Source organism: Danio aesculapii, chromosome 8 (assembly GCF_903798145.1).
Source record: "Danio aesculapii chromosome 8, fDanAes4.1, whole genome shotgun sequence".
Taxonomy (NCBI): Eukaryota; Metazoa; Chordata; class Actinopteri; order Cypriniformes; family Danionidae; genus Danio; species Danio aesculapii.
This window is the reverse complement of record NC_079442.1, coordinates 10,627,810-10,651,013: the sequence shown is the minus strand read 5'-3', so window position 1 is coordinate 10,651,013 and position 23,204 is coordinate 10,627,810. Positions and strand designations below refer to the sequence as shown.

At 34.4% G+C, this 23,204-nt stretch overlaps 1 protein-coding gene across 1 annotated transcript in view; it reads left to right on the top strand.

The window, feature by feature from the left end:
- Positions 1 to 23,204, top strand: part of inpp5l (inositol polyphosphate-5-phosphatase L) — a 65,440-nt gene that overhangs the window by 11,717 nt on the left and 30,519 nt on the right. Inside the window, exons 2-4 of the mRNA XM_056463157.1 lie at positions 15,439 to 15,480; positions 16,694 to 16,794; positions 17,680 to 17,767. Of these exons, the coding sequence (XP_056319132.1) occupies positions 15,439 to 15,480; positions 16,694 to 16,794; positions 17,680 to 17,767 (231 nt within the window). The remainder of the gene's footprint in view (positions 1 to 15,438; positions 15,481 to 16,693; positions 16,795 to 17,679; positions 17,768 to 23,204) is intronic.

Genomic DNA, 23,204 nt, shown 5'->3' with positions numbered 1-23,204 from the left:
TTCTTCTCCTTTGTTTTAAATTGAAACAATTCAATTTATTGTTAACAATATACAATCACAGTGCTTTATTGGCACCAGAGTCTGAATTAGTTTATATCTGAGATCTACACTGTTTTATTGTAATCAAACAGGAATAAATTTAATGAAACTGATATACATATATAAAGCTTTGTTCAAATATAACTACCACTTTATTAAACCATACACTGTATTAAACAAACATATAGTTGGGAGTGATGTCATTAGCAATATACAAATTTACACCTTACCTCTTTTAGCAACATTTTGAGCAAAACTTAGCTACTTTTTATGGCTGTACTGCTTTCCTAGTTTTTCCAGTACTGGGTTGCTGCTGGAAGGACATCCGCTGTGTAAAACATATGCTGGATAAATTGGCAGTTCATTCCGCTGTGGCGACCCATGATAAATAATAGACTAAGGCAATGAAAATGTATGTACTTTCCAAGTAAACCAGTTGTCATTCATTGAAGCCATTAGTCGATCACCCTAATCACCCTAAGGCTGGGCCAATAAACAATATCCTATTGAATTGTGATCAAATTTATTTGGATAACGATAAAAAGCTCTGGACAATTACACTCAATATTGATCAAAGAGCCAATCACACAGCAGCAATATGAGACGGTAACTAATGTTTTGTTACCACCATGATGAAGCAAAACATCAAGCTGTATGTTTTTTAACTACACATACATAGGCCTATATATTAGGGATGTTAACGTTTACCCTGATCAATTGATTGTCGGTAAACCTTTCAATCGATAAGACCTAGGGGTGGGCGGTACACCAGTGTCATAGTCATCACCGGTGTGACATTGCGCCACGACATGGATTTTCTAATACCGTCAATACCGTAATAAATCAATTATGCGCCTTGAACGGCTGCATTTACATCAATAATAGCTAATTCTAAATAATGAGGCATTCAGTTTTCTTCAAACGTTCAGTTGTGGTCTGAATACATGTCCTTATACTACAGGGCTCGAAATTGCTACCATTTTGGTCGCATGAGCGCCCGAAATTTAATCTATGCGCCCTCATAATATATGGGAGCATTTGTGCGACTGAACATAATGGTTGTAGTGCAATCTGATTTGATTTTCTCTAAAAACTTGCTGAAATGCTCTACCCTGCTGCTGTATTGGTTCATATTAGCTGTCAGTCACTCAACGCTTCCCGCTGTCAGATAACAGGGAGCTTTTGTTACTGCAGGAAATGCAAACGGCTGAAGAGTGAAAAGTGCACAGGTTTGCAAACCTCACCTAAAGTTATAATAAAAATAATGGCGCAGATGACAGCGATCATGACATAAGGTAAATGTTGATCCGCCAGCTGAGATCAATCGAGTGTTTTCGGAGAAGGTGCCCGAATCTCGATGCGTTGCATTCACCGCGTGTTCAGCGCAAATGTCCGCTAAATATAAAATCTAACACTGTACACATCATCGCCAAAGAAACTCACCTTTACTAAGTTTACACTGAAACTACGGCTCATAACAAAGAGCGGAATTGCGCTGGTGGTCATCGCGAGAATCCTGCTCTGTCTGCTCATAAATTGGTGCGGCTGACTCGCCTGCTTTATTCCACCAACACAGAGAAATGAAGATCAGCTCATAACGAGACTGAGCATTTACAATGACCCAAACCAAAACTTTTAAAGAGTGATAGAAGTGAGACTTTCTTTTGTCCGTTCTTCCTTGAGATGTATATTATTCTGCTATTGAAAGTAATACCATGATATTATACCGTCACCGTTCAAAAGATGAAAAATACCGTGATATTAATTTTAGGTCATATCGCCCACCCCTAATAAGACCTTATCAATGACAATTAAGCGTGAACATTTAATTGATAAGTTATGCATTGTGCATTGAAATTTAAATACATAATTGCATCAAATTAAATTTGTTTTTAAAAAAAAAATTCTGACAACAATATATGAATTTTATAGTTTTGTGCATGCCCATACGATACACAGCTTTGTGTTTGTTACACTTCACGGTAAAATAAGGATTTAATTATGCTCCACTGTAATTGCATGACAAAACTCTGTGATATATATTGGCTACATTTTTTATAAACTTAATTTATACAAAATTATTACATGCTATAAGCCTAGCCTATAGCCTACTTTAAATAAGTCAACATATATGCAATTTGTTGTTTCTCATCACCGCAACCCTAGCATGCGAGTCTGTTTGTAGCTTTTTTTTTTAAAGACCTACATTTGACCAGCCATTTAGCAAAGCCTATACTGATGTTTCTGTGCCAGTTTGACACTATTCACTACACTGAGCATAGTTTAACTAATTCAAAGCACTGAGTTCAGTCAACTGAACTCACCGCAAGTGAGACGGAGAAAATGAAAGCGCATCGCTGAGGTAAAATCAGATTCTCAGGTGATAATCTTTAAAATGGCTTATATTAAAAATGTTTATTTTTCTTACCTCGTAATGCCAGACCTTAAACCGATTAGTCTTTTTGAATGTATTTTACTATTTGTTTTAATTTAAGGCCAAATGTGTAATCTGCTTTGTTAATAAATAATATTTTAAATTGTAATTTAATGACTGTCTAATTTTTGTTGCATCGGTCATTGTTAGGATAATAACTTTTAAAGCTGGAAGCATTAACAACTTGTATTGAAATTTATCGTTACTGTTTAAAATGGGAAAAAAATATATTGAGTTTGCATTTTTGCCACATCGCCCAGCCCTAAATCACCCAGTTATTAAGTTTGATTATGAGTGCTTAAGCAAATATGGGGGAAACAGTTAAGAGTTTAAGGCCTGAGAAAGAATTTTATTTGTAACATTGTTGAAATAATAATAATAGATATTAAATACTAATAAAGAAATACTATAATAAAAAAATTTAAAATTTAACATTAAGGACTTGCACAGGCATAAAACGGAACCAATGAATTATATGCTTTTAAATGGGTCAGGAAAAAAAATCACAATAATTTGATTCACATCATCATATCATTTTGTCATACTGTACTGAGGGGCTCCAAATAAAATTCTGCTTAGGACCCCCTGAAAGATTGGGCTGGCCCTGTATTGATTGCCCAGCCTCTGCTACGCCATTTAATATAATAGACTATTAACAGTTTGATTTCCTATCAGTCATTATTTGTAACAAATTCAATATAGCAGATACTGCCATATTTTTACTGCCAGTTTGCTGGCTTTGGTGAAACATTTTTCAGGGATATATGCAATGATCTAATTGGGACTGCTTTTATTTAATTGATTCATGGGTGATTAATCTAAAAGTAATCGTAATCGACATTCAGAATCTATAATCAATCAAATTTGTCCAGGTCAATTTTTTTCAGTTACTTTCCCTACCGTGTGTGGAGTCACGTGACCCCGCTTTGTTAAGGCTAATTTATACTTGTTATATTATGATTTATACTTATATTATTCTGACATTATACTTCTATTAAGCGCATGGTACAGTCTGGCGCGTTTTAGGCAATGTGTGTTTTAGTTTCAGTTGTTCAGCATTGATGTTCAATAATCATAGTAGATGATTAGTAGTGTGTGTTTCCATCAATTATCATAACCAAGTTAAAATGTCCAATTAATCAAGATTTTGATTTTAGGCCTAATCGCACAGCCCTATTCATGATAATGGAGGAAATAATAGCAAGGTAATATGTTCATAAAACATCTTCATATGTTTTTAATATTTTTTTAAGTTTAGTAAAGATGTGTTGTTAAATATTACAATATATTAATATTTTTACTTCAGCGATTGAATAGTATTTATTTGCTTCAGTTTCTAGGTTTTAGTAATGATTTCCCACATGAAACACTATAGTACTTTATAGTAAATATTATATTGTTTTTGAAACATATTGAAGTACTTGAATTAATTTGTGGTAATAGTTAAAAAATATATTAATTACTGTCACGAGTATTAGCTGGAGTACCCACTAGACTTGAGGGGACTATTTTCACTCCATCAGCCAGCCATTCATCCAGACTACACCTACCATAAGTGGTGTAACGGATCACAAATCTCACCAGTCACTGATCGGATCATTTGTTTGATCAACCAAAAAAAGGAGGAGACAAATGTAATTTGCTTTCTATTTATTACAAAATAAGTAATGCAAAAAACTTTTGGTTTTAACAAACCTAACATAGAACCTATTTTTATAAAAATAAAATCAACAAATAACCAGCTGAATAAAAATAAATGATAAAATATTCAATGCTGAGAAAAATGATCAACACTACTGATGCTGACAATGCTAAACATAGAAATCTAACATTATAATTTGTACTACACATCATTTTTATTTTAAGGATTATTTTAATCATAATTAATGATTCTGTAACTTATTCAAAATACTTTATTAGATCTATGTTTCTTTATTAGATCTATCATTTTTGAAGAATTATTGAGCGGCATATTTTTTATGGCTGCTTGGCCAACTATTGGTTAAGTAATGTAAGTTAAAAGCATAAGAGGGCGATTGAACAGTGATTTTAATCTTCACCATAAGCGTCAGTGTTTATATCTGAACTATAAACTGTTATCCAATGGTAGAAACAGTTTTTCAATCTGGACACTGATTAAAATGACAGCTGCAGCATATTGCACCCACTATTCCAGCACCACACTCACACTTTTTGATTGTGGGATATTGTTTTGTGTCGTGGACTTTTGTTCTTGGTTTTGATTCTCAGTTTTGATTCTCAGACTTTTTTTTGTTTTATGATTGTTTGTCCCCTGCCCCAACCTCTGCCTGTCTATTGAATTAACCCTTTTTGTACTATCCTTTATATTGTTGTTTGCTACCTGCCTGACCATTCTTTATAATAAAGATGAAAGTGGAACTTTACCTTCACTGCCACACCCTCATCATTAAAATACATTTGCTACAGTTTAGCAAAAGATAGAGTATCAGTTTAAGATAACACTACAGAATGCAGTATCATTCATTAACCCATATTACTATATGACTATGTTATACAGTATTTAAAAAGTTACTATTGTAATAAACATACTATACACTGCGAGGTTTAGTGCTCAAATCTGATTTTTTTCAGATCTGATTTTTTTGCATGGCTGTTCACATTGTTGTTATAAATGTGGCAAATATCAGATTTGCAGTGTGAACAGATCATGGTCCTAAACTGACCGGCATATGCAAAAGTACAGTTACAGACAGCACAAAATGTCTAATTATGCACACAGTGTGTATACTGCATGAAGCACATTGTCAGATTATGCTTACTATGACTATTGCCCTTTTCACAGACAACCATGGTGTATTTCATGAACTATAAAGGGTTGTTCTGCTACTACTAATGTGTATTTCGACATTTGAAACCTAAAATAAGTCACTTGTGATTGAAAATACTGATCATTTGGGATTTATGACAACCGTGGTGCCCGTCTTTCTGACCACCGATGTAGTGAACTCATCAAGGGTTAATGAGCAGCCGCAGACTGAACTGTGAAGGCGGAGTTGGTTTATCTCTGTTTGCTGAGTTATTTCATTTTACTTTGTTATAAACAAAAAGCACGTGCAGAAGGGGGGCTTAGGTTTTTTCTTCTCAGAGAGAAAGTTTATCCTTAAAATGAAAGTGCATTTCCTTTTCGCACGAATCCCCTATGTGCAACAACCCTCTTCAGCTTTGCGATCAACCCGTGCCCCAATCGTTAACCAGATTGGTTAACAAGCACCAGTTTTGCCTTCAGAAATTTTTTTTCAACATGAACAACCAACTTTCTGTGGTAAAGTAATTGCCCTGTGTGCCATTCTACTATGCTGCTAAGGAGTAGAAGATGATGTTTGCAGCACAGAATGATGGCGTATGTCGCTCAAAGATTATGTAAAAGTCACATGAAATCCGCCATAACCGTTCACACTGCAGTCGCATTACAAAACATCAGATCTGTGTCTGATTTAATACGACATATGAAAGTGGCACAAATCTGAACTGAAAGATTCCATGTGGTTTGGGCTGTTCACACTGTCATTACAGTTACATTACATTAATGTAATGTTACATTACATAGCAGTCACATCAGATTTGTGAAAAAATCAGATTTGGGCCACATTACGCTGCAGTGTGAATGTAGCCTCACAATATTGTTTGTTTTTATATTTTATTAAAAAAATAATATAAAAATAAGTAAACAAGTTAAAGAATATATAAATTAACATTTTGTTCATGGGCGATATACTGAATGTGCAGAAATTTGGTAGGAAAATGCTCCCATCTACTAAAAAAAAAACTATTTTTTTTAACTAAGTAAACTAAATAAGGCAATATTAAGATCTTGAATTTGTTTTGCAGAGTGCAGCTTTAGCTCAGCTAGGATTTTGAAGCTTTAATAACCAATTATAATTTGTGTTCAAGTGAGAAAGTTTTTCTAATCCGCATTTAAACCACATCCAGGGCTAGAGCCACATCCAGGGCTTGCTGGGCTAAAATGGAGATTAAGGTCGCTTTAAATGATTCAGAGTCCATGGTAGAAAAAGTCAATGAGTATGCAGTCCAGCAGAGATGTATCATTAGAAATGTCCTGACAATTGGTTACGTGGTCCTCAAGGCAATTGAAAATTTGCCGGTTACAGTTGATAATACATTCAAGCCCATTGAAACTGCTTTGGCTCACCTCTTCCAAGTAGTCCAGGGCCGGCCAAATGAATTCCATTCAGGCACAGTACATAGTGCTCACAAAAGTCAAATGAAGTGAGGATCGACGTGCAGTTTATTAAACAGAATGGTCGAACAGGCAAAGTTAACACGGACAGACAGGAGCATGCAGGTAATCCAGAGAGTAGTCAGTAAAGAAGGCAAATGGTTGGGACTGGTAGCAAAACAACATAAACAGTGAAACAAAGCTAAGGTCAAAACACTGGACAGCTGGACAAGGCAAGGGAACTGATTAGAATTGCTCACTTACATCTTACAAGACTCAGCCACGTGTGTGTGCGTGTGTGTGTGTGTGTGTGTGTGTGTGTGTGTGTGTGTGTGTAAGTGAGATGCATTTTTAGTACTGGTAATCAGTCTATCATGAGATTCCAGCTGTGTGTAATCAGGGGGATCAGGAACTGGTGTGTGAGTGCAAAGACTTCTGGGAGTTCTTCAGTAGTGTAGTTCTCCAGTGATCGGCAAATGCTAGACCGCTGCTGATCGAGTTTGATTACACCCTGGGCTTGTTCATACAGAATGCACACTACATTTCCATTGGAAACACATGCATAACAGAGGTGCATGACAGTTGCTTGCGTCTCATGAACGCACATAAGCACCACGTTTTTTAAACACCATGTCATGTTAAAAGAACTTTGAAATGCAGAGCCACTCATCAGTGTCAGTTCCAAAGCAGTGAACCAATCAGAAGAACTTGGAGGCAAGGAAAATGTTGCAAGTTTCTGTTTACAGGCTCTCATAGGCTGTGTCCAGATATGCTTTATTTCATGGCTGTAAAACTCCTGGAGGAGTTCCTAGAGGGCTGCAGCTCTGGACAGTTTAGTTCCAACTCTTATTAAATACACCTGATCAAACTGAGTCCTTCAGACTTGTTTGAAACCTATACAGGTAGATGTGTTAAAGCGGGGTTGGAACTAAATTGTGTAGAGCTGCGGTTCTTCAGGAACTAAGTTTGGCACCCCTGCTCGATTTAAACATCAGCCCTACAGAACTGAGTTTGAGCCCCCCCTGTTTCAAATAATCAGGAAACTGTACTAAACAGATAAATCGGTCCATTAAAACAACAGAAAAGCTTTTATTGTAGATTGAATTCAGTAATCTTCAAAACAAATCTCTTTTAATGAAATGTTATGAGTGCTGCATCAGAACTGCTGAAAACATCCCAGTTCATGTATGGCCAGCATACTCACTGGACATGTCAGACTTTTCTGGGTTGCTCTGGATTGCATATATCGGCTTGTTTACACCTGGTCACTTCATCTGATTTCTGAAAATGGATTAATTTTCATTTGACCACATAATTGCATCTCCGCTAAACCGACATGATCCTGATCCTCAAATCCCATGCAAATTTAATTAAGGTATGTAAACTAAAGCATCAGTTACACCATGTTTTATTCACTTAATATTCTTCAAAGAAACATAAGCTAAATATCTTATTTGGTATTCAAATTATTTTATATGCAGGCTGTAAAACATCATTACTAGCACACAAGGCAGGCTCCATGATTACTTTCATTATAGTTTAAATTAAACATCTATTTTTGTAATACAGATGTGCATGCAAGACATCGTTCAAAACTAAAGGGTTTAAAGTAATTAGTGTATAACACTCTCCCAAAAACAAAACAATATGCCTTTGTAAACAATGAAACGTTACATCTTTTTATTATTATTTCTCTCTTTCATGAAGATGTATAAATAAAAGCATAAAAAAGCTATGACTTTCAAAGAAGGAAAAACAAATATGGGAGTCAGTGGATACATGTTTGCAGCATTCTTCAAAATATCTTTTTTTTGTGTTCCACATAAGAAAGAGAATCAAACAGATTTATTACAAGCAAAGGGTGAGTAAGTGTCAGAATTGTTAGTTTAAGATGTACTGGTCCTTTAGGCACACTACATGATATGCTCCACTAAGGGTAGGAAATATTTAAGCCTAACATCATTTCTATGGAACATTATCAGACTTAGTTCTCCCACATTTCTGTGCAGTTTATGATCATTTCAGGCTATATTGACTGCAGTGCCCATGTGTGTGGTGAAGTTTATAGATCTATCTATCTGTCTGTCCGTTCGTCGGTCCGTCCGTCTGTCTGTCTATCTGTTTTCTGCAGCATAAAGTTCCAAATTACACACATAAGAGGACAGGCATGACCTAATTTATAATGATAGCAAATAGCTTACCTTGTTATTGCTGGGATTGACAGGCATTTTGCTGATAAACTTTTTAAAATCCGGCAATACATCAAACTCCTGCAGCAGTAAAAACTTTACAACACTTAAAACAAAACATACTTCAGTAAAAGTAAGTCAGATTATCTTTTTTAAGTAAAAAAAGATTATCTCAGCAAAGGAGAAGTGCTCACTTATGTCGAAGTCACAAAATGTCACACTTGTGTCATGGTTTTCAAAGTTATCAGATCGCACTTTTCACACTGCATAACTATCTGGGGTAGCATTCAGTTGCTGCTGTGTTCACACTGCACAATTCATCAGGACAGGAAGATACACTTTGCATGACTTCACTAGAAACAGTCACCAACAGTGGTCGAAAGAGTACTGAAAAATCATACTTAAGTAAAAGTACCATTACATGCCCAAAAATGTAGTGCAAGTAGATTAAAAGTATCAGTTGTAAATATTACTCAAAGGATGAGTAAAAAGTAGCCATTTTAAAAGTACTCAAGAGTAGTGAGTATAACACTGCGAAAAGCTGATGCTTTTACATACAGTTTGTGCAGGGATGTGTAAACGTACCATTCTGTAGTGCATTTAGTAATCTTCCTATTTTCGTTTGTTCCTTCCAACCTTCCTTCCATTGTTTGTTTGTTTGTTCTGTCCTTCCTTTATTCATTCGGTTGTTCCTTCCTTCCTTCATTCATTTGTTCCCTTCTTCGTTCCTCTCTTCATTCATTTGCTCATTCATTTGTTAGTTTGTTCATATTTTTTGTTTCTTCCTCCATCAGGTCCTTTGTTCATTCATGCGTTCATTCGTTCCTTACTTAGTTTGTTCAGTCCTTCTTTAAATCCTTCGTCCAATCATTTGGTCCTTCCTTCATTCCTCTCTTCATTCGTTTGCTCATGCATTCATTCGTTTGTTCATTCATATTTTGTTCCTTCCCTCATTAGGTCCTTTGTTCATTAATTCGTTCTTTCTTTCCTTCGTTCCGTAGCTTGTTCAGTCCTTCCTTGAATCCTTCCTTCTATCATCTGGTCCTTCTTTCCTTCATTATTTCGGTCCTTCCTTCATTCGGTCCTTCCTTCCATTCCTTGTTCAGTCCCTCCTTCATTCGACTCTTACTTCCATTCTTTATTCATTCCATTTAGTTATTGTTTAAGGCTTTTTGGTGATTTCAGTCATCATACAGTCAAAGTTTTTCATTTTCTCATCAGTGACATGAAGTCTATAAAATGTCTCAGGGTCATTGCGTGTAAATATTTTGGACATCTTCTTGGACATTTTTATTGCTTCCAAAAGGTTTGCTGCATTTAAAAAGCGCCCATGTCTTGAGGTAGTTCAGTATGATTTGATTTATTTGCTATGTGTGATTGGACAGGAATCGCAGGACTGATTTTTCTACTGTAGCCAATCACCATAGAGAAGTAAAAAATAAAGTAGTGATTGCAGGTTGAAGGAAAATAGTGGAGTAAAAGTGCTGATACAGCACTAAAAATGTACTCAATGGAAAGTAAAAGAACACATTTTTAAAACTAGTAAATTACAATTCCTGACAAAACTACTCAATTACAGTAATTGGAGTATTTGTAATTTGTTACTTTACACCACTGGTCACCAACATCTCTGACTTACAAAAACACACAAGAACCAATAAGTAAATAACTCAAGATTACACATGAGACTGAAGTTGAGAGTGGGGTCAATAAATAATTGTGCAATGTGCTGCCGTGGAAAATGTTTCAGCTTTGCTTCTTTTTAATGTTATTGTAAAGCTTATTTATTCTGATGTTGTGGTTATATCTTCACCTCGAAGAGGCCTGATGTGTTTTTCAGGCAGAACTAATTTAACAAACATGATTTTGAATAGCCAATAGGTCAAGATATTTAGTATGGATATAATATATAAGAGAAATATACCTTTTGTATACATAGAAAAAGTTTTAGATATTTGGGTTTAGCTCATGAAAAATGGCACAAATTCTATTTTTTATTGAGTGCATGAAATGTATTGTTTCATCATCGATATTGCAATGTGCAAATCTTCAATAGTTACATCACAGATTCGGCAATGAGTACATTTACATAGACACCAATAATCTGATTTTAAAGGGCACCTATTGTGAAAAATCTACTTTTCAAGCTGTTTGCACAGACATGTGTGTAGATATAGTGTATAGACAGTCATATTGGGGTAATATAAACACACCCAGTCCTTTTTTTCATTTTAATAACATAAAAACGGTGGACCAATTGGAGCGGTTTTCAGATCGACCGCAACTTTAAGCAGGAGTTCAATCCCCCCACCCACCGAATTGATTGACAACTGTGCGTATTAACTTGTCCCGGTAGTCACGTGTATAATCATATCAACAAGACCAGACGTGCGCAAAGCAACTGGGAATAAAAAGTCTATTCAGTTCGCTAGGATCCTTAATCATCATCAAATGTGATCAAGAGTGAGTTTTACAAGTTTAAAATGCTTTTAAAACAGTGCATGTGTGTAATGAATTACAGCGATTTAGCTTAACTTTACTTCATCAGCACAGCCACGTGTCAGAACAATTATAAAGAAAGATGCTTCAATCCCGGTTTGTGGACGTTAAATCAAGTTTATTTTGTTCATTAACATAACAGATATCCATACTGCTGTGAAGATTAACCTGTATCCTGTCACATAAGCGTGAAAACAGAGTGCGAAAGTATTAAAATATAGAACAGTATTAAAATATAGAAATTAAACAATTGAACATCAAAATAACATGGTTATCACTGTATAAATATAATAATATCTTTATCCTTTAATCTTTAATAAATAATCAAGTCTTGCGATGTGACTATTGCGGAAACACACAATGTGATATCGATTTTCAAATGATGTATTGGTCAGCCCTAATAAAATGTCCTATATACAGTATATGGCCAGGCTACTTTAGCCAAAACTTGGTCACTTGAGTCCACATTCACTGTCTTTCCCACATCTGAGAGAGTTAAGGTGTGGAGAAGCCCCAAGGAGTCACACCACCCAGACTGTTTCATGCCCAGAGTAAAGCACGGCAGTGGATCAGTGATGGTTTGAGCTGCAATATCATGGCATTCCCTAGGCCCAATACTTTTGCTAGATTGGCGAGTCATTGCCAAGGACTTCTGAACCATATTGGAGCACCATGTGGACCCAATGTCCCCACCATAGTATCCTGAAGATGGTGCACAGCAAGACTGATGACAAAGGGGTTTCATGAACATGAAAGTGTAGTTGAACATCTCCCATGACCTGCACAGTCACCAAATCTAAGTATTATTGAACGACTTTGGGGTGTTATGAAGGAGCGAGTCAGAAAACAGTTTTTTCCAACAGCATCTCATAGTGACCTGGCCACTATTCTGCAAGAATGGCTCAAAGTCCCTCTGGCCACAGTGCAGGACTTGTTTCTGTCATTTCCAAGATGAGTTGATGCTGTAATGGCCACAGAAGGAGGCCCTACACCAATTAATTATTGTGGTGTTGAGTGTGATGATGGTAATGATTTAATTATATGCCCTTTATAAATCAGAAAAACAAACTATATACATTACCACATACAATAAAAAATACATAGTTTTTCCAGTGTTGTGGAGCCCTAATATAAATACACACATATTTATGTTAAAAAAAAAAAAACTCATAACCATAACATTTCAATACTTGCATTGTGTCTTTGGCTCAAGGCTTTTCTGTCAACATTTTTTTTTTTGATGGAAGGACTGGATGCTCAGGTGCATTCATGCCTAAAGAAGGCAAACCTAGTTAAATGTATCTTGTCCCTCTGAGAGTGTCCCCCATTGACACTGCCATTTAAAAGCACACTAAGTCAATGAGCTTTGTTCTTCTATACTATTTTAAGATGGATGTAATCACAGGCTAGAGCGAACAGGAAATGATGCATTGGAAATGTAGGAAATCCTCTTCAGAGATGAGATTAAGGAAATTTCCAGTGGCCTCCCCACCCTTTAAATTGGGTTTAACTAACAACACAATGATAGAAAACATAGAAATGGTAGTCCCATTAAAAGAACATAAAAAGCTATTCTGTGCTTATAGGAATTCAGTTTAGGAATTCAATTTAGTGAGTGTCTGCTTCTACATTTTTTACCATTTGACAGTCACATTCTATTGAGCTGGTTTCGCTTCATGCTTGAAGGGAATGATCAGTTTTTGCAATCTTTTTGTGGTCACAATATACAAAATATAAGAAAGTTCAATGTTGCAAGCAGTATGTTTCAATTAAGCAGTAAATAGACAGTGTCTGACTTCTTTTACAGTTCTCTTCACAGAACTTTAAACCTTTAAACCTCGTACCTTTTTACTTTGCATTGTGTTGAAAGGACAGAAATAAAAGTCACATTTGGGGTTATAGTATAACAGTCTACAGGGGCATGCATCTATGACACTGAAAAAACAACAAGAATGGACTTTTTTGTTGCAAACAGTGTTATTATTAGATGGATGCCTTTGAATATGCTGTGTGACGTTCAGTAATTTTTTGGCACAATTTGTTATTTTTATAAAATTGTATTAAATTTGTTATAAATGTCTCAGTTGATATGATCATCTTTTGAATAGTTTATTTTCATTAGTAATTACTTTCACAAGTTTTGCATAACCAGCTTTTTTGCTTTATATATATATATATATATATATATATATATATATATATATATATATATATATATATATATATATATATATATATATATATATATATATATATAATGTATAATGTATTTTGGTTATCAGAATATCACTAGGAATACTCATTTGAAATATGATGATTTTTGTTGTGTATAATATATTAACCTATATATATATATATATATATATATATATATATATATATATATATATATATATATATATATATATATATATATATATATATATATATATATATATAGGTTGATAATGTATCTTGGTTAATTTCAAAAAGCATTAAACTATCAGAATTTCACTAGAAATACCCATTTGAAATGTGATGATTTTTGTTGTGTATAATATATATATACAGTTGAAGTCAGAATTATTAACCCCCCTGTTTATTTTTCCCCAATTTATGTTTAAGAGAGAGGGGATTTTTTAAACACATTTCTGAACATAATAGTTTTAATAACTTATTTCTAATAACTGATTTATTTTATCTTTGCCATGATGACAGTAAATAATATTTTACTAGAACAATTTCAAGACACTTCTATACAGCTTAAAGTGACATTTAAAGTCTTAACTAGGTTAATTAGGTTAACTAGACAGGTTAGGGTAAATAGGCAAGTTATTGTATAACGATATTTTGTTCTGTAGACTATCGAAAATACAATTAGCTTAAAGGGGCTAATAATTCTGACCTTAAAAAAGACTTTCTTCAGGAGAAAATATATTATCAGACATATTGTTAGAAATGTTATTGCTCTGTTAAACATTATTTATGAAATATTTAAAAAGGAAAAAAAAATTAAAAGGGGGGCTAATAATTCTGACTTCAATATATACTATATATATATATATATATATATATATATATATATATATATATATATAGATAGATAGATAGATAGATAGATAGATAGATAGATAGATAGATAGATAGATAGATAGATAGATAGATAGATAGATAGATAGATAGATAGATAGATAGATATAATGTAAAGTAGTGAGTGTAAATCTTGTATAGCAATGTAAATTTTCAAAATAACTTGAAACACAGCCATTAATGTAAATCCATAATACTGTTGCCAATATTTGATGGGCCAATAAGTGTTCAGTTTTTTTTTTTTTTACAGAAACCAGGTCTTAAACATGGCGATTATGTAATGTCATGGCAGTTCACCAAGTGCTTGAGCTGGCTTACTGAAAATTTAAAATAATTGTGCATATACTCCATTATTTAATAAATGTTTAATTCAATTCAATTATCTGAAAAAAATTCTGTTTGCAATTATATTTCAAAGTACATTTACACCTAATGGTCTTTTTTAAAAATGGGTATATATATTTTTTTCTGCTAGCAATACCCCTTTCAAAAATGTGTAAAATTACTAAAATATATCACACATCTAAATATATACTACTTCAGTTGAGACTATATCAGCCAAATCCTCAGAAGCCTTATGTGTAACCATTGTGTAAGCACAAAACAGGCCCTTAAATATGCATCTGCCACTTTCTATGCAAAAGATGGGATTTATACAAAAACTTGTGCGCACACTAGGGAATGTCATGATATTATAACCCATATCACCACTGATTCCTTTTTTTTGGATACAATCTAGGTTAGCACCAGCAGATCCATGTCAGACAGCTTCCTCTAGCATCTCTAGTTACTCCTGTGGGATGTGGTTACCAACTACTTATGTTAGTTACCCACTACATTAGTTACCAACTACTGTATGTTTAGCTGAACTATTTGGTCTAGTAAATATAATACTCACTGCAGTGCAAAATTTAACCCAGTTATTTTGACAATGTTATTAGTTAAAAATTAAAAGTGCCCTAACAGGTCATTCTTGTTGTTGTCCTCAGGTGGGCGAGATTGAAAGAGACTGGCTGCGAGAGTTCTTTACTGTGAGTTTGATTCCTTTAACATCTCCAATTAAATCACTTATCCTGCTCTAGCACAGTCAAAAAATAAAAGAACACAAGCTTTTTAAAAACAAAAAGTAAAAATTCTGTGATATAGCCCCCCTTACTGATCGAGCAGTCACATTTTTTTGGCAGAGCTCTCCATCTGTTCAAGCCTGCTCCAAACAAGCACATGTATTTGCAGAGTGAACTTTACTTTATTGTCACTGTAAACCTAAGGTTTGTCACTTCACCCTGTTCTTGGTACACCATAAAATTGTTGTTATCTGCTATTGCCACATTGCTGACAAAAGGAAGTTGAGACAGATGATTATTATATTTATGATAGAGGGAAAATAGAGCTAGACATGCCCATGAATTCATAAACGCATGCGTTATATGTTATTAATCATCAGGAACTAACATGAGTTCTAAGTCTTTCATTTAAGAAGTTTAAGACATGTCAATTAAGACATTTACTAACATATCTACATAATCTTATAAATTATTAAACATGATCATGTTTTTTTTTGTTAACAGGAATATATCAAATAAATATTAAAGGAATATGCAATGAAACAGACATGTTCATTCATTTGAGAACCAGTATTTTTATATTATAATTTGAGTCAGCAAGCAGGTTCATATCTTCATTATAGTAGCCTGCAGGTGAATAGACGGACTCCAACACTAGCCAAGCATGTGACATCTGCCAGTTGTGAGCAACATAATGTGGGCTCTTCAAAGGCATAAAACTTTAGGGCTGAGAATTCCTGTGTGCAGGAAAAAAAACACCAAGAATACTATATAATTAATGCATAACACAAGCATATATTCATGGTAGTTTATTTAATGTAAAGCGTTACCAAATAACGTAACACATTTTTTTTAATCTTATTTTATTTTGTAACATCAATTGTGCAAATTTTAAATTTTTTATTGAAATATAGTAATGTCTGCAATATTATTGGAGAGAGTTCTAAAAACACTAGACATTGGTTAACTATACATGGAAGGTAATGTGCTCATTCATCTGTCTAATTTTAGAAAATTATAGAAGTTTGGAATGAAACATTTTCTGCTCTCTAGTTTTAATAACAGCTGTAGTATTTATTTGAAATACAGCTATATGATTCTCATGATAAGATCCCTTAAACATTCAAAGAACCAACAACTGATAAAGTGAATGAATTTTATGTAAATCATATCTTCATAGACGGTCCACATGTACAAGCCACGCTTCGTCGCCCTACACTTTCAGGAAGTTGGTGGAAAGGACTATATGGTGAACATGGGCCATGCAGAGAACTTTTTCTGGTAAGAATATTGCAAATTCTGTGCAGTAAACTTTATTCAACCAAAAGTGTGGTGCTTCAAAATGTTTGTAAGGAGATGCTGGTTGCTTTATTAGGTGAATTGAGGTGATTTACTATTTTAGATTAGTTTTATTTCTTTATATACACTGATAAATGAAATATATGTATAAATCTAATCTAAAAAAAAAAGCCTACATTGGTTGGTGGTTAGCACTGTCGCCTCACAGCAAAAAGGTCACTGGTTTGAGTTCCGGCTGGGCCTTTCTGGCATTTCTGTGTGGAGAGTTTGCATGTTCTTCCTCCAGGTGCTCCGTTTTCACCCACAGTCCAAAGACATGCAGTGAATTGGATGAACTAAATTGGCCGTAATGTTTGTGTGTGAATGAGAGAGTGTAAGTATTTCCTAGCACATTGCTGGGTTGTGGCTGGAAGTGCATCTACTGTGTGAAACATGCCAGAGTAGTTGTCAGTTCATTCTGCTGTGGCGACACCTGGAAAATCAGGCACTAAACTGAAGGAAAATGAATTCATGAAAAGTTAACAAACTTATATGATTAACAAATAATTTGTTAATCATATAAAGTGATCATGTCTCTTCTGAAGACTTTTTATTTGGATTTATTTTAAAACCTCTTGATGTATATTTTGAAGCAGGTTTTAGATGAATAAACAATTTTACTGGAGGGACAGATTTAGTTTAAATAGTAAATCCCTTCATTTATGTTCCACTAAATGAAAAATTTAACAAAATCTAATGGGTTTGTAATGAAATGAAGGTGAATGACTGGTAACAGAATTTTCAGTTTCGTGTGAACAACAAATCATAAAAGGTTGATTATTTCTGTTTCAATATTAATTTTAGCCCATTTTTATCTTCTTATTATAGGACCATAGAGTCTAGCTCTGAGATGGCAGACTTCGATAGAGTATGTGTCTATGTGGACAGTCATTTCAAGGCTGTGGACAATTTCACGGTGAGTGATATGGTTGTAGCAATATCTGTTAAGATAATTCTACTTGGTTTCTTAGCGATTTAGGTCAAGTGAAACATCTAACCATTACACAAATCACTACATTATGTTGTGCTGTGGTTAGTATTATGTCCACTAGGTGGAGCTCTATTACAGTTTTGTGAAGGCTACGCCAAGTCACAGGCTGCATTCGAAAGTGTAGGCTATTGTGTGCAAATGCTGCATTCAAAGTCAAGTGCCCTTTGCTTTAAAAGAAGCAATTGCACACAAAGGCGCCTCACGTATATATATGTATATATATATATATATATATATATATATATATATATATATATATATATATATATATATATATATATATAAATATAAGTACACCCCTCACAAATGTCTCTTTAAAATTTTCTACAAGATGCTATACAATTTTATATTTGAACATGTACATTAGATTAGTCAGTACTGAAGCCAAATCTGGAGCTAATCTAACAGATAACCTAAGATAATGGTCCATAAATTAGTTCGCCCAAATTGATATGTTAAGGGAAAATATTAAATAAAAAATGTAAGAAGAAAAATCAGGAGAAGCAATCTTTCTATTTCTAAAGATGTTCAGCGAAAAAACTATTATTTTAATGATTATAATTGTTTAATAAAGTTGTTTTTGTTTAAATGCAACAAATATGTTGGCTATATACACTGAGAAATGGATAAAAATATTAACTGCTGGGTATTGCCTCCGTATAGAATGCCAGTTAATGTTGCTGGCCACTTTAGCACTGAGATTAAGGCCTCTTTACACTAATATGTTTTAGTTTTAAAACTCATACGTTTTGCTACGGTTAAGCCTTCCATCCACACTACCCCAGAGTTTTAGAGCCCTGAAAATGAAGCGCTTTTAAAACACTGAAGAGGCCGGTTTCGTTTTAAAACGCTGCTGCTCAGTGTGGATGGGAAAAACGGAGACATTTGAAAATGGAGACATGGCTGCAGACATTCGCCTGATTAGGGCTTTTTCCTCAATATTAAGTAGCCTACACAAAGTTCAGTCTTGCATCTTTTCCTTGTGAATTTAGACATCGCAAGTTAGATATAGAAAACAAACTTCCGAGGACACATCGGGTAAATCTTCAAAGGGAACAGGGTACTTTATAACCTCATTCACATCACCCTAGTTACACTGTTTTCGCTGTCTCAACAATAAAATGAAAACATGATATAAGGAATTGTCTATTTTTATTTTGATATTAACAACTTAAAAGACACCATAAATTGTGTAGCTACATATTTATATGACGTCATCTTCAATGTATGCATATTTACAACTAAACTGAGCCTATAACATAATTGCCTTCTTTCATTTTAATAATTGCCTGTCTCTTTTGCTGAATATCAGTAATAATAATTAATAATGGCCATTATAAAATTATAACATACAATAAGATTATACAATATAGGAAATAAAGGCAAGCAATCAGCCAAATGTGCAGAATCAGTGTACGTGTATACATAAATTAATATATTAACTTATCTTTGTGCTCAGCTAAAACATGTTACCTGAGAACAAGTAAAAGATTCAAAAGACCAAAGTTGGGGAATATGTCGTTAGATATAGACAACAAGATGAATTAAATATCATGGTTAACAAATAAAGTGAGATTAGATCCAGCGGTAGATCCTTGATAAATCGTCCAACATGCACAGCTCTCACCTGGGGTTCTGTGCTCAAAGCACCCGCTGACTGCCTGGAGGTCAGATGTTCGCATACGCTGCAGTGCAGGTCAGAGTGAATGTGTGGCCACGTGATGTGCTTTTTCAATGGTGTATTGTGGACGGAGAGCTGTTCAGAAACCCTAGGTGAAACGCCAATGTGGACAGGGATCGTTTTCATTTTAAAACACGTTTTTTTAAACTAAAACTTATAGTGTAAATGGGCCTAAGGAGTAGGAGTCATGCATGCAAAGTTATTGGATGTAAATGCGTACAAACAAACCCAGACCCTCTTGTTGTTCGGTCACAAACGGTATTTCAAAAAGTGGGGGTGACAAGTCCTTCCTGTCCCACGCCTAAAAATATATAAAGATATATATATATATATATATATATATATATATATATATATATATATATATATATATATATATATATATATATATATATATATATATATTATTAGCCATCCTGTTTATTTTTTCCCCTATTTCTGTTTAACGGAGAGAAGATTTTTTCAACACATTTTTAAACATAATAGTTTTAATAACTCATTTCTAATAACTGATTTCTTTTATCTTTGCCATGATGACAGTAAATAACATTTTACTAGATACTTTTCAAGACACTTCTATACAGATTAAAGGGACATTTAAGAGCTTAACTAGGTTAATTAGGTTAACTAGGCAGGTTAGGGTAATTATGCAAGTGATTACAGGCAAGTTTGTTCTGTAGACTATCGGAAAAAAAAAATTGCTTAAAGGGGCTAATAATTTTGACCTTAAATAGTCTTTTAAAAAATTAAAAACTACTTTTCTTCAAGCCAAAATAAAAGGTGGAAGGCATTCTCCAGAAGGAAAATTATTATCAGACAAACTGTGAAAATGTCCTTGCTCTGTTGAACATCATTTGGGAAACGGGGCTAATAATTCTGATTAAGCTGTATGTATGTGTATATATATATATATATATATATATATATATATATATATATATATATATATATATATATATATATATAGCAATCAAACTTTGAAGATTGATTGATATATGCGTTGCTACAACCAGATCTAGTTAGTATGTTAAGGCCTGGTTATGCAAAATGGCAGTAGATAAGGATGGTCCATATTGAAAATTAGTATTCAGAATCAAATTTAAATATGCAAACACAAAGAAAATGTTCTAATTTGTTTTAAAATGTATGTATTATTTATTTTAAAATAAATTTTAAAAAGTTAAACAAATCATCTTTATTTGACCTCTTCAGTAAATGCTTGCTTTAGCTGCTGTCTAATGGCAGTGATGGGCCAGAGAACAAAAAGAGTCCTGAGGTACCCCATTCATCACTCAGTATAAAATGTCTATGAAATAAGACAATTTGTTGGTGTCTGTCAGGGTATTAACCCTCACAGCCCACCCAGGTGAGAGGTGCTGTGTGTGTGTTTGCTTGCTTGCTATACATTTGGTTTATACCTTGATGGACTGGGTTAATGTGCAGGAGTGGCCAGGCAGTGGACTGAGTCAATACGTTTAACTCCAGATTAAAACTATTGATTAGACCCCTCTCATCCTAACATGATAAATAAACTGAAAGTCTACGTGTGAGTGAGAGTGTGTACTTGTTTCAGTAAGGTTAGGGAGATTTTTTTTTCTGTTTTTTTTTTCTCTGAGTTTTATTTATTTTTTTGCTTCAAAATTATGAGACAATGTAAAAATATCATAGAAAAATTATCTTGTCAAGCCAAATTTGGCTTATTACATGGGTCTTTTTCAGTGTTAAAACCACCCCCACGCATGGGCACACACACACACACACACACACACACACACACACACACACACACGCACGCACGCACGCACGCACGCACACACACACACACACACACACACACACACACACACACACACACACACACACAAAGGCACACTTGCAGCTTCACAAATCTTCATCAATCAGGCCAATGCAGCATTTATGTATTGATTTAAAAGTGATTTTTTTATCTAAACACCATTTGTACAATTTGTCCACACCCTCTTTCCAGTCAAGTGATGATTCACAACCCTCAGAAAACTAATTACAAATCAATACACATGATGTGAGACAAATCAGAATGAAGGTGCGTGTTCATACAGCTGATGGCTGTGTTAGAGAGAGTCTGTGTGTGTACCGTACGGTCATGCACTGCAATTGGGGTTTTCATTTTAAAAAGTTGTAACATTTTAGTAAAATTTTAGCATTTTATTTTTAGCAATCATACAGTTATTTGCATTGGGAATAATTTTTTCTCAAGCCTCTGACTTTCTGACAGTAAAATAAATTTTTCTTCATTTATTAAAACAGGAGTACAGTAGTAGAACAGTGCATTCAGGATAATGTTGTAGCCTACAGTCTAACTGACAGTAAACACTCATCTCATCCTACAGCAGCAGACCGAACAAAATAATGATTAAAAGTCATGATTATTACACTTGAAAAAAAAATAATATGTATAATTTACTCAATTTTTGTTTTTGCACAATTTTTTTTTAAAATAAAATTCACATATCTGAAAATTAAGTATATTTACTTAGCTTGGTTGAATAAAATTAACAACCTGAATAAGTGAGTGTAACTTGACCTGATACATTTTATTGAGTAATTTTTACTTAGACATCTGATGGAATTAATACAATTAAGTAAAACCACTTGTTCTTTTTTATTGCATTTTGTTTATTTTATGCAATTCACTGTTAAAAAAAAAATACAGAAAAATAACAGCAGTGGTGGTTGGCAGAATTCCTGTAAAAAAACAAGTTTTATAGAACTGTTTAAATTTAAGAAAAATAATCTCACATTTATGATATCTTAGTAATGTGAGCAGTGTGGTGTTAAGAATGGTCTAGATAAGTTCGTAACCCACATTTCCTGAAGGAGAGAATGAAGACATGTGTCGATAAGGATGATATGGGAGATCGCTAGACGACCAATCACTTTGAAGAGTTTAGAAAATGAGCCAATGAATGCCTATTAGGAATGTGGGTTACGAAATTAACCAGGATGTTCCCCATCAGGTCGGGAACTTTGATGTGTGTCTATAAGGACACTATGGGAGAGTGTATGTAAAGCACCACAGCAGCTGTGCCCGTCACACATTCGGTGAGAAGATTGCTAAGCCCAATGTGAGAGCACAACATCACAAAAAGTGCAAACTTTCAGCTTCTCATGGCTCTTTAATTAAGTATGAGAATAATTTAGAATTTAGGGGGTTGTATGTTATCTTTTACCTAACTCACTGTAGTCTAGGGATTTTAGAAATATGCAAGTACATTGGGGAAGCGTGGCAGTCCCGAAGAGGAAAGACACTGCGGAGACCACCTGCTACCCAATGGGGAGACCCAGCGGCAATATAACCCGCTGGTTAGCTGGTAGGTAAGACACGGTCGACATGGAAAGGGTAGACCAAGCAGGCATACCAGACATCATACTGGGCCAGGCAACCCCCTCTGCGGGTTGGGTACGTGGGGCCTCGGGTTGGGTGTGTGGGGCCTCAGAGGAACCCTCTAGGGTTTGTCGGATGGGGAACCCGCTAAGCAGAGCAGAATAAACACACACACATATCTGATGGCGCTGCAAGCGTTTTTGGACAGGTTCACTACCTGTTCTCAAAAGGTGTGGTAGGCATAGCTTGGCCAGGGTCTCAGGATAACGTGAGAATAGGCTGACCCAAATTCCTGGCAAGATTTGATGACCGAAAAA